The sequence below is a fragment of the Hyla sarda genome, chromosome 7, assembly GCF_029499605.1.
Source record: "Hyla sarda isolate aHylSar1 chromosome 7, aHylSar1.hap1, whole genome shotgun sequence".
In the NCBI taxonomy this organism is placed as follows: domain Eukaryota; kingdom Metazoa; phylum Chordata; class Amphibia; order Anura; family Hylidae; genus Hyla; species Hyla sarda.
The window spans coordinates 228405902-228419668 of record NC_079195.1 but is presented as its reverse complement, the minus strand read 5'-3'; the positions used below and the strand labels follow the sequence as shown (position 1 = coordinate 228419668).

Here is a 13767-nt window from a genome sequence, read left to right as displayed (position 1 = left end):
AGGTGGTTCAAGAGTTTTATTTCTGTTCGTACAGCAGTGTTCCCCAACCTGTGTGCCTCCAGCTGTTGCAAAACTACAAATCCCACAGTGAAGCCAAAATTTACTGCACATTATGCCATTCCACTGCCCCATTCACACGGTGGAAATTCCGCATTCGGCACAATTATAAAAGACCTGTCCTCGACTTTTGTGGCCGAATCCCATTGAAGTCAATGGGACTTTGAATTTTGTCAGAATTCTGTGTTTCGAGCGATGAGAAATTCCGCTGGAATTCTGCAGAACTGCATAAAATATGCAGTCTGTTTTTCTGTGCTGAATTTGAGAAGAATGGTGGAAATTTCCGACGTGTGAACATAGCCTTAAAGGGGTACTCCGGTGCTAACGCGTTTAGAACATTTTGTTCATAATGCTCGGAGCCGAAGACAGTGATCGTGATGTCATGGCCACGCCCCTCGCGCCGTCACGCCACGCCCCCTCCATTCATGTCTATGTGAGGGGGCGTGTCAGCTGACACGCCCCCTCCATTAGACATGAATGGAGGGGGCGTGGCATGACGTCACAAGGGGCGTGATCATGACGTCACATCCACTGCCACAGGAAGCCGGGGTTTGTTTAGAACTCCGGGTGCTACGGGGGATCATGAAGGGTCCCAGCAGCGGGACCCCCAGTGATCAGACATCTTATCTCCTGTCCTTTTTAGGGAGGCAAGCATGGTCCACATACGTCATTCCTGTTCCGGAATCTTTGATTTTTTGTGCCACGACTAAAAGCCAGTGTCGTCTCGAAACGCGTCGGTTTCTTGTATCTTTTTATTTACCATGGATATCCTCTGATTTTAATATGCTGAAATAAATGTGAAGTTTTAACTTTTCACTCTCTTCATCTTGGAGCAGCTGGAGGCCCCTGCTTTTTTTTTGCCTTCTTTTTGTCTAGCAGCGGAGTACCCTTTTAAAGGGAGAGTTACCTGTATAAAAGACAGAAGAAATCAATCACATTCCAAGCTCTTCACCAGGGCCAAGACCAAAGAGCTGTCCAAGGTGCTGAATAGTTCAGATGTTCACTAGTAAACTGCAGACAGATTGTATCTGAGCTTTCTTGAGCAGGGGGACCTTGCAGACACTGCAGGATTTCAGTCCTCCATGCTGTATTGTGTTACCAATTGTTTTCTTGGTGACCACAGTATCAGCTGCCCGGAGATCATTGACAAGATCCTCCCATGTAGTTCCGGGCTGATTCCTCACCATTCTCATCATCATTGAGACTCCACAAGATGAGATTGTACATGGAGCCCCTGACTAAATTTCTGCACCAACTTCTGTAAACTTCTCCCCAAGCTCCTTGGCGATGTCTTGTAGCTCATTTCTGCTACGTGTAGGTCTACAATCCTGACATCCTTGGACAGCTCTTTGGTCTTGGCCTTGGTGGAGAGTTTGCAATGTGATTGATTGCTTCAGTGGACAGGTGTCTATTATACAGGTAACAAGCTGAGATTAGGAGCACTCCCTTTAGGATGTGTTCACACATTCAGATTTAATTGCAATTATTGAATATAAAGACAAAAAATTATTTAAGAACAGGAGAAGTCTACATGTCCTGCATTTATCTCCATATGATTTTTTCCTGGCTTTGTGTTCAATATTTTTAAATAAAACCAGAACGTGTAAACACACCATTAAAGGGGTACTCCGCCCCTAGACATCTTATCCCCTATCCAAAGGATAGGGGATAAGACGTCTGATCGCAGGGGTCCTGCTGCCAGGGACCCCCGCGATCTCCCTGCTGCACCCAGCGTTCATTTAGAGCATCGGGTGCAGCACCAGAGGCTCATAATGTCAAAGCCACGCCCCCTCAATGCAAGTCTAGGGGAGGAGGCGTGACAGCCGTTACGTATCCTTTGGATAGGAAATAAGATGTCTAGGGGCGGAGTACACCTTTAAGAGAGTGCTCCTAATCTCAGCTCGTTACCTGTATAAAAGACACCTGGGAGCCATAAATCTTGCTGATTGACAGGGGGTTAAATACTTATTTCACTAAGCAAAATGCTAATTCTGTGTCTTGCCGTTTAACTAAACCGCCTATTAAAATTCTAGACCAATCATTTCTTTGTCAGTGCGAATGCAGAAAATTAGAAGGGGATCAAATAATTTTTTCCTTCCCTGTAGTTATTACTTCTGCCTTGTGACACAGTCTCCATAGCAGTGCTTCCCAAGCAGGGTGCCTCCATCTGTTGCAAAACCACAACTCCCAGCATGCCCGGACAGCCTTTGACTGTCTGGGCATGCTGGAAGTTGTAGTTTTGCAACACCTAGGGGCCCCCTGGTTAGGAAACATATCTCCATAGCCTTTGTTATTCATGGCAGTGAGATAAAAAAAAAAAAAAATATATATATATATATATATATATATATATATATATATATATATATAAAAAACAATATTTAAAAAAGTAAACAGATAAGTAAGTAAATAAATAAATAAATAACTAAATAGATAAATAAATAAATATATAAATAAATAACTAAATATTTAAAAAACTAAAAAAAATATAAATGCATTTTTTTATAAATAACTAAATATATAAATAAATAGATAAATAAATAAAGAACTACAGTAAATGGATAACTAAATAAATAAAGAGAGAAAGAAATAAAGAAATGAATGAATAAATAAATAAATAAGTAAATAGATAAATAACTAACTAAATAGATAAATAAATAACTAAATAGATAAATAAATAAATAGATAAATAAATAACTAAATAGATAAATAAATAACTAAATAGATGAATAAATAAATAACAAAATAAATTGATAATTAAATAACTAAATAGATAAATAAATAAATAAATAGATAAATAGATAAATAAATAGATAAATAAATAACTAAATAGATAAATAAATAAATAAATAAATAAATAAATAAATAAATAAATCTTGTATTCTAAACTCATCTGTGATCCAGTCTGATGTGTGATTGAGGCCTCATAAGGCTACATATAAAGAAACATAGAAGAATTGTATCGCCCTTGGAATGCGCTGACTTTATAACGCTCTTCCTCCGCCGTCATCCACTCTTCACCTGGATTCTATTCATTTTTTAATTGTCTGTATAAATGACCTCGGCAGCTGCTCCGTCCCTTCCCCGCGATGTGTCACCAAACACGCAGGTTACAGCAGATTCTGCGATTCTGATAAAGTGCTCGGAGCGTCTCTTAATCAGGACAGGCGTCTGGTCCCCCCCATCTGGGGATCCAGGTGGTTCTGTTCCCCTCCCTGCTCCGCTCCCCCCCCCCCCCCCCCCACGCACCGCAGTCAGATGTCTTGTAGCGGAGCAGACACAAGCAAGAAAGTGGAGTCCCTGGTGGCCGCCGCCGCTGTAGAACAGGCTGCTCGCCTTAGTAGCAGCCGCACAATACATCTCTGTCTGGGATCAGCCTATTAGTATGTCTGTTTGTTTTCCATCTGACGGTAACCGCTCGTTTTCAGTGCAAAATCAGCACAATCTCTAAACAAGCGGAAGAAATTAATTGGCGATTAACCACATGGTGGCCGGAGACCTGCAGACGCTTCTGCTCCTTGTTATGTGTCAAGTTACAGTCCAATATCTATCCATTATTATAATGACTGGTCTTAAAGGGGCTGAGTGCTAATAACTGTGCTGTACCATTTTAAGGTGGGAATATCCCTTTAGGGTGCGGATATCCATGAACACCAAGATACTTCAGGGTATTTTATAAATGGTTTACCCTAAGGGAATTTTTAATATGACTGTAGATGATACATTGTTCTCTATATGAAAACATATATAAGTGCAGGGAGGGGATAGAGAGGACTGTGCAGCTGTAACTGTATGACCACACAGTTCTTTTTATAATCATAGAGATGAGTGCAGGGAGGGGATAGAGAGGACTGTGCAGCTGTATCTGTATGACCACACAGTTCTCTCTATGATCATAGAGATGAGTGCAGGGAGGGGATAGAGAGGACTGTGCAGCTGTAACTGTATGACCACAGAGTTCCCTCTATGATCATAGAGATGAGTGCAGGGAGGGGATAGAGAGGACTGTGCAGCTGTAACTTTATGACCACACAGTTTTCCCTATGATCATAGAGATGAGTGCAGGGAAGGGATAGAGAGGACTGTGCAGCTGTAACTGTATGACCACACAGTTCTCTCTATGATCATAGAGATGAGTGCAGGGAGGGGATAGAGAGGACTGTGCAGCTGTAACTGTATGACCACACAGTTCTCTCTATGATCATAGAGATGAGTGCAGGGAGGGGATAGAGAGGATTGTGCAGCTGTAACTGTATGACCACACAGTTCTCTCTATGATCATAGAGATGAGTGCAGGGAGGGGATAGAGAGGATTGTGCAGCTGTAACTGTAATGGTATGCACCCGGCATTCGTTTAGAGCAAAGGTGCAGCTCCGGAGGCCATAACTTCACGGCCACGCCCCCTCAATGCAAATCTATGGGAGGGGGCCATCACGCCTCCTCCCATAGACTTGCATTGAGGGGGCATGGTCGTGACACCACGAGCCTCTGCCCCCCATCACCAGTCTTCTGGCATGGAGCGAAGTTCGCTCCGTGCACCAGCTGTCTGGGGTGCCGCAGCCGAGATCGCGGGGGACCCCAGCGGCAGGACCCCCGCAATCAGACATCTTATCTCTTATCCTTTGTATAGGGGATAAGATGTCTAGGGGTGGAGTACCCCTTTAAGACAAGAACCTCTCATTAAAATAGAAACAAGAAAAAAAACATCTTTAGAATCTGCGAATATTCCGAGGAACCAGAGGAAATCGCTGGAGAAGGTGAAAGATCAATTCACAGAATAACGATGTCGCCTCCTTACGGCATATCTCCCCCCCGAACCGCTGAATACGATTCTACAACTGTGAAAACACCGAATAAAAGATAACAAGAGGGCAGCGGAGGTGAGATGAGGGACCTATGGCGCTCATGTTGCGCACGGTAATTCCCAGGGTTGCATTTTATTCAGTGTTTCCGCACATATTAAACAGTTTTGGCCGATCGTGCGTTTACTTACTCCAGTCTTCTCATCAAAGATCTTGATTCCTCCAAAGGAAACGGTTAAAAATACTTTTTGTTTGTGTTCGCCTTTTGATCGAGCTCCCGCTGCAACACCCTGTCGAGAAAAAAAAAAAAAAGGTAATCTGGGGTTACGGGGTCACACTATTATTCTGAGGCCCTTTGAAAAATTCTACTTAAGGGAGAACCGAAAAGGCTGCCGGAACGTTCCGTCACTTTTCACTGAGGATAATCAGTTTGGTTCAACTTTTTTTCTAAAGACTTTCCCAGTTCAGATTGCAATCCCGATAGAGACGTATGAGTAAAAAGTGGCGCAGCAGTTAGAGGAGGTGATCTGCGCTATTCATACAGTCTTTAAATCTTCAAAGAAACTTCTATTTCTCAAAAAATTCTCCAAAACTTTTTGTTGCACTTCATACAACCATAAGATCACATGATGAAATCACCACTAGGGGGAGCTCACTTCATAATAATTTATCATTAAAGGGGTATTCCAGGAAAAAAAATTTTTTTTTATTTCAACTGGCTCCAGAAAGTTAAACAGATTTGTAAATTACTTCTATTAAAAAAATCTTAATCCTTCCAATAATTATCAGCTGCTGAAGTTGGGTTGTTCTTTACTCTCTGACAACAGTGCTCTCTGCTGACACCTCTGCTTGTCTCCGGAACTGCACAGAGTAGAAGAGGTTTGCAATGGAGATTTGCTTCTACTCTGGACAGTTCCCGAGACAAGTGTCATTAGAGAGCACTTAGACAGAAAAGAACAACTCAACTTCAGCAGCTTATAAGTACTGGAAGGATTAAGATTTTTTAATAGAAGTAATTTACAAATTTGTTTAACATTCTGTAGCCAGTTGATTTATAAATAAAAAGTTTTTTTGCATGGATAACCCATTTAAACTCATGGAGAGTCTGTATGCAGTGAGCTCCCCCTAGTGGTGAATTTAGGCACAATAATTTTATCATGTAATCCTATGGCTGTGTGTAGTGAAGCAACATAATGGGGTGGGGGAGTTACCAAGGGTGGTCTATGTGAACGATTCTTCTACACCTATAATTTGTGTGGTGGCAGATTTATTGAATTGTGGCATGGCACGTGATGAATATGGTGCTAGTACACATTTGTTTTAGACATTTCACCAAGCATTTTTAATTTGTCTGACTTGTAAACTGAAACTGAATGCCAAATGAGTCCAAATCTACTTTTAAGCCCTCCCCCAAGTCACCCAATTTCTACTAAGCCACGCCCCTTGTCAGACACGGCCTCCATGTGTTTCATTACTATAACTAAGTCATGTGACCCACAGAATATCACAGTGTTTAATGTGTCAGAGGAAGTGGTCAGTCCTGGGTCAGCTGACTTTTATGTGAACTACAGGATGACATCATCACCTATCAGATCCCTCCTGCTAAATTCAAAACCCCTCCCCTCCAGCTCCATCTGTATACTGCTCCTGCTATATCTATGGGATTAAGGTTATATAGTAGTTATACACCTCCCCTCCAGCTCTATCTGTATACTGCTGTTGCTGTCTGTATGGGATCAGGATATATAATAGTTATACACATCCCCTTCATTTCTATCTGTATACTGCTGCTGCTATCTCTATAATATTAAGACATATAGTAGTTATACACCTCCCCTCCAGCTCCATCTGTATACTGCTCCTGCTATATCTATGGGATTAAGATATATAGTAGTTATACACCTCCCCTTTAGCTCTATCTGTATACTGCTGTTGCTGTCTGTATGGGATCAGGATATATAATAGTTATACATATCCCCTTCATTTCTATCTATAGACTGCTGCTATCTCTATAGGATTAAGGTATATTGTAGTTATACACCTCCCTCCAGCTCTATCTGTATACTGCTGTTGCTATATCTATGGGATCAGGATATATATAGTAGTTATACACCTCCCCTCCAGCTCTATCTGTATACTGCTGCTGCTATATCTATGGGATTAAGATATATAGTAGTTATACACCTCCCCTCCAGTTCTATCTGTATACTGCTGTTGCTATATCTATGGGATCAGGATATATATAGAAGTTATACACCTCCCTCTCCAGCTCTATCTGTATACTGCTATAATGTGAACTGACCCCAACCTACGTATGAGTAATCAGTTCGCTTGATTGACCTCCAACACCAGCAACCTAATTAGATGACCAGGTGTAGTGATCAGACTCCACCCCCTTTCTCTGGAGAGAATTTCTGGGAAACGTAGGCAGCGTTAGCAGATCATTTCACTGATGGAAAATAAATCAGAATGGCTGAAAACTCTGTGCCTGCCACATCAACTAAAACAGGTAAGCACAAGACATGCACAAGAGTGTTTCTGTATCATTGTATCTATTATAGCAGTGGTCTTCAACCTGCGGACCTCCAGACGTTGCAAAACTACAACTCCCAGCATGCCTTTGGCCAGTGTTTCCCAACCAGTGTGCCTCCAGCTGTTGCATAACAACAATTCCCAGGATGCCCGGACAGCCATTGGCTGTCCGGGCATGCTGGGAGTTGTAGTTTTGCAACATCTGGAGGTCCGCAGGTTGGCGACCACCGTATTATAGGCTTCTGTATGATATTTGTGAGCCCAAAAAACTTCCATTGCTGCTAATGCTTCTGTCCATGGAAGTCGCAGAGACTGAAGAATTAGCAGCGATGAAGGTTTTGTGTATACAGAGGGAAACCTTAATACTTTTTTTTAATAATAATTTAAAAAAAAGGTACAGAAACTATTAAGACTGATCCAAAATCCTTGTGTCACACTGCTGGCTTACAAAACGAGAACATTAATCTGCACGACCTCCCGGGCTTCGCCATCATTCTCCGAGCTCGGATAAACCTCTCAATTATTGGGAAGAAAAGAATCCAACATCTCCCAGACAAGGGGACATTTTCCCGGGCACCGCGGACGGCGTATTTTGTCAGCAGGTGTCGGGTCGCATGTTGGGTAAATGGAAATGGAGGGGATTAAAACTAATTTCTGATGTGCAAATTTCCAAAGTGATAAAAAGGAATTAGAAATTAAAAATATTGCTCGTTACTAAGGTGGACGGCGCGGTCAAAATCCGGTGAAATATTTAGACCATTGCGTGGAACCTGGGGCTGCTGGGAATAGCTGAAGGGCCTGGTGAGGAAGAGGCAAAGATCTGCACAACACCCAGGGTGCACTACAAAGGGGTTGTGTATCTAAGACCCAAGGGTTCCCTTAGTTATTGGTATATACGTAACATGGTGAACTTATCCCTTATATAGGGATTTGGCGCCTGAACCTACAAACACTACAGATTTGGGCAATGTGCTGTAGCTTCAGGCACCAAATCCCTAGATAATAGTGATGAGCAGCAGGTCCATATTCAAATTTGCGATATTTTGCAAATATATGGACGAATATTCGTCCGATGTTTGCGAAATTCGCATTTTTGCTATGTTCATTCTCTTTTTTCTTTAGTTGCGAAAAATTTCGTAATGAAATTCACACAGTGCACATGCGCGATTATATCTTTCACCTAAAAAAAGGGAGGGATTAGTGTCCTCTGGAAGTGCTGATATTTGGGAATATTTGCATAATCGCGAATATTTGCATATTTTCGCATATTCGCAAGAAAAAAAGAAAAGGATTATTCGTCATTATGAATATATATATATATATATATATATATCACTATATTCTAAATATTAGCGAAATCGCGAAGTTCCGATATTCACGGTAAAAATTTGCACTTCGAATATTCGCGCTCGACACTACAAGATAAGTGATAAAGTTCACAAATCGTATAATTTGCCTGTGGGCAAAATAGACAGCCGACTATAGCGCCCTCTTGATGGGGGACGCCGGTCTGCCTGCCACAAGAATGTTATATAACCAGCATCCAAACCACTCAGCAATCAGTATGAGGAGGAGGTTTGTTACAGTGTGTCACCCCAGTATAAGGTGGGGCATATCAAAGAGCGGGTCAATGGGCGGAGTCAATGGGTGGCATAATTAGCTTTTGCCTAGGGTGGCAAAAATCCTTGTACCAGCCCTGTATAATGGATATATTTTGGCTTACTGGTACATCTTCTCATACCCAGTTAGCTACTGGTCTGCTTTCAGCTGTGTAATATCGTAGTTCCCACTGTTTTTGTGGCCCAGTTCCCAGGATGGTCTTCTCTTCTGCCTCCTCTGTTCTGCATGAAGCTTCCCATGGTCTACAAGTGTTTAGAGACAGGGCTAGGCTCACTGCCGTCATAGATTTCAGCTATGTGCGCATCGCTACAGTCCCGAGAGCTGGTGCCGAAGATCCTAAGTTCAATTCCCTCCCCATATCCCTAGGGGGCTCCCTTGGGGATGGCGGCCTTAAGGAATTGTCCCGGTTGCCAGCCTTCCCCCCCATGCCAACCCTGTTTCAGTCACTAGTGTCTTGTGGTTCAGTTTTACAATTATTGGGGCCTAGAAGTTAAAGTCTATAGTCCCTGGTGTTCAGTGGTTCAGTTTTGCAGTATCAGTTCTTTTCATTCCTGTTGCCTAGAGGTTCAGTTCTTCATGTCCTTGTCTCCAGTGGTTCAATTCTCCACACCTTTGTGTCTAGTGGTCCAATTCTTCTGTCCCTGGTATCCAGTGGTTCAGTTCTCCAGTTCCTGGTGTCCATTAAATTAGTTTTCTAGTCCCTGGTGTCCAGGGGTTTAGTTTTTTAAGACCCTGTTGTCCATTAGTTTAGTTATCTAGTGGTTTAGTGCCCCAGTCCCTGGTGTCCAGTGGTTTAGTTCTCTAGTCCCGGATGTCCTGTGGTTTAGTTCTCTAGTCCCTGGTGTCCAGTGGTTTAGTTCTCTAGTTCCTGGTGTCCGGTGGTTTAGTTATTTTGTCCCTGGTGTCCGGTGGTTTAGTTCCCTAGTTCCTGGTGCCCAGTAATTTCGTTATTTTGTCCCTCGTGTCCAGTGGTTCAGTTCTCTAGTCCCTGGTGTCCAATGGTTTAGTTCTCTAGTCCTTGGTGTCCTGTGGTTCAGTTCTCTAGTCCCTGGTGCCTAGTGGTTTAGTTATTTTGTGCCTAGAGTCCAGTGGTTTAGTTCTCTAGTCCCTGGTGTCCTATGGTTTAGTTTTCTAATTCCTGTCATTGAGTGGTTTAGTTATCTTGTCCCTGGTGTCCAGTGGTTCAGTTCTCTAGTCCCTGTGGTGTCCAGTGGTTTATTTATCTAGTCCCTGGTATCCAGTGGTTTAGTTCTCTAGTCTCTGGTGTCCAGTAGTTTAGTTCTCTAGTCCCTGGTATCCAGTGGTTTAGTTCTCTAGTCCTTGATGTCCAATTGTTCCTTTCTCTAGTCCCTGGTGTCCCGTGGTTTAGTTCTCTAGTCCTTGGAGTCCAGTAGTTCAGTTCTCTAATCCCTTGTGTTCAGTGGTATAGTTCTCTAGTCCCTGGTGTCCAGTGGGTCAGTTCTCTAGTCCCTGGTGTCCAGTTCACAAATCGTGCAGCGCCGGAGCACAGTCACGATGCCACAGCCATGCCCCCTCAATGCAAGTCTATGGGAGGGGGCGTCACGCCCCCTCCCATAGACTTGCATTGAGGGGGCATGGATGTGACCTCACAAGAGGGGCGTGGTCATTACGTCACAAGCCTTCGCCCTGCTTCGCCAGTCATCTGGCGCAGAGCGGAGTTTGGATAGGGGATTAGATGTCTTGGGGCGGAGTACCCCTTTAATGTCGCATAAGATGATGAATATAAGGCTAATGTAACAATACCTTGAGCTTCATCATGGAATCCTGGCATAACTTGTCTCCTCTTGCGGCCGAAACCTCGTCAATCCCGATGAGTTTCGCCTTGTACCGCACACCGTCCCCTTTAAACCTTTTTATTAAAGTAGCTTCACTGCGATCTTGGCCTGAAAGGACACAGGGGAAAAAAAACAAAAAAATCTTCAGAAAAACATAAAAGTCACAACAAAGAAGACGCCTCCCCCCTGGAGGTACAACAGGCCCAAGAAAAGTAACATTTTAGACGTATCTGAATACCAAATGGATTCCGTTTTTTTCGTTCTTGCTGGAGGCGACACTGGTACAGACAACAAAGACGGCGAAAAATTCATAGTAAACAAGAAAATAATTGCCATCTGCTTCAGAATATAGGACACGGGGAATGAAAAATCCCGGCAATGAAATACATATGTTCTGCTTCATGTATTTATTACAGCGATAGGAAGTTTACATTAAATCACTTTATTTCTAAATAACATTTATGACAATGTGCAACTGGAGGGTGATGGAAATATCCAGCTTTACGATATAGATCAGCGGTGACATCACAGCCTATCCATTCACTAGAGATCAGTGGTGACATCACAGCCTATCCATTAACTAGAGATCAGTGGTGACATCACTGAGAATACAGCCTATCCATCACTAGAGATCAGCGGTGACATCACTGAGAATACAGCCTATCCATCACTAGAGATCAGCGGTGACATCACTGAGAATACAGCCTATCCATCACTAGAGATCAGCGGTGACATCACTGAGAATACAGCCTATCCATCACTAGAGATCAGCGGTGACATCACTGAGAATACAGCCTATCCATCACTAGAGATCAGCGGTGACATCACTGAGAATACAGCCTATCCATTCACTAGAGATCAGCAGTGACATCACTGAGAATACAGCCTATCCATCACTAGAGATCAGCGGTGACATCACTGAGAATACAGCCTATCCATCACTAGAGATCAGCGGTGACATCACTGAGAATACAGCCTATCCATCACTAGAGATCAGCGGTGACATCACTGAGAATACAGCCTATCCATCACTAGAGATCAGCAGTGACATCACTGAGAATACAGCCTATCCATCACTAGAGATCAGCGGTGACATCACTGAGAATACAGCCTATCCATCACTAGAGATCAGCGGTGACATCACTGAGAATACAGCCTATCCATCACTAGAGATCAGCGGTGACATCACTGAGAATACAGTCTATCCATCACTAGAGATCAGCAGTGACATCACTGAGAATACAGCCTATCCATTCACTAGAGATCAGCGGTGACATCACTGAGAATACAGCCTATCCATCACTAGAGATCAGCGGTGACATCACTGAGAATACAGCCTATCCATTCACTAGAGATCAGCGGTGACATCACTGAGAATACAGTCTATCCATCACTAGAGATCAGCGGTGACATCACTGAGAATACAGCCTATCCATTCACTAGAGATCAGCAGTGACATCACTGACAATACAGCCTATCCATTCACTAGAGATCAGCGGTGACATCACTGAGAATACAGCCTATCCATCACTAGAGATCAGCGGTGATATCACTGAGAATACATCCTATCCCATCACTAGAAATCAGCGGTGACATCACTGAGAATACAGCCTATCCATTCACTAGAGATCAGCGGTGACATCACTGAGAATACAGCCTATCCATTCACTAGAGATCAGCGGTGACATCACTGAGAATACAGCCTATCCATCACTAGAGATCAGCGGTGACATCACTGAGAATACAGCCTATCCATTCACTAGAGATCAGCGGTAACATCACTGAGAATACAGCCTATCCATCACTAGAGATCAGCGGTGACATCACTGAGAATACAGCCTATCCATTCACTAGAGATCAGCGGTGACATCACTTAGAATACAGCCTATCCATCACTAGAGATCAGCGGTGACATCACTGAGAATACAGCCTATCCATCACTAGAGATCAGCGATGACATCACTGAGAATACAGCCTATCCATTCACTAGAGATCAGCGGTGACATCACTGAGAATACAGCCTATCCATCACTAGAGATCAGCGATGACATCACTGAGAATACAGCCTATCCATCACTAGAGATCAGCGATGACATCACTGAGAATACAGCCTATCCATCACTAGAGATCAGCGGTGACATCACTGAGAATACAGCCTATCCATCACTAGAGATCAGCGAGGACATCACTGAGAATACAGCCTATCAATCACTAGAGATCAGCGGTGACATCACAGAGAATACAGCCTATCCATCACTAGAGATCAGCAGTGACATCACTGAGAATACAGCCTATCCATCACTAGAGATCAGCGGTGACATCACTGAGAATACATCCTATCCATCACTAGAGATCAGCGGTGACATCACTGAGAATACAGCCTATCCATCACTAGAGATCAGCGGTGACATCACTGAGAATACAGCCTATCCATCACTAGAGATCAGCGGTGACATCACTGAGAATACAGCCTATCCATCGCTAGATATCAGCGGTGATATCACTGAGAATACAGCCTATCCATTCACTAGAGATCAGCGGTGACATCACAGAGAATACAGCCTATCCATCACTAGAGATCAGCGGTGACATCACTGAGAATACAGCCTATCCATCACTAGATATCAGCGGTGATATCACTGAGAATACAGCCTATCCATTCACTAGAGATCAGCGGTGACATCACAGAGAATACAGCCTATCCATCACTAGAGATCAGCGGTGACATCACTGAGAATACAGCCTATCCATCACTAGAGATCAGCGGTGACATCACTGAGAATACAGCCTATCCATCACTAGAGATCAGCGGTGACATCACTGAGAATACAGCCTATCCAATCACTAGAGATCAGCGGTGACATCACTGAGAATACAGCCTATCCATCACTAGAGATCAGCGGTGACATCACTGAGAATACAGCCTATCCATCACTAGAGATCAGCAGTGACATCACTGA

At 43.3% G+C, this 13767-nt stretch overlaps 1 protein-coding gene across 7 annotated transcripts in view; it reads right to left on the bottom strand.

The window, feature by feature from the left end:
- DAB1 (DAB adaptor protein 1) overlaps positions 1-13767 on the bottom strand; it is a 705741-nt gene that overhangs the window by 113709 nt on the left and 578265 nt on the right. For all 7 annotated transcript variants that reach the window (XM_056532962.1, XM_056532964.1, XM_056532963.1 and 4 more), the window contains 2 exons: positions 10776-10915; positions 5051-5149 (listed from right to left, as the gene is read on the bottom strand). In XM_056532962.1, the coding sequence (XP_056388937.1) occupies positions 5051-5149; positions 10776-10915 (239 nt within the window). The remainder of the gene's footprint in view (positions 1-5050; positions 5150-10775; positions 10916-13767) is intronic.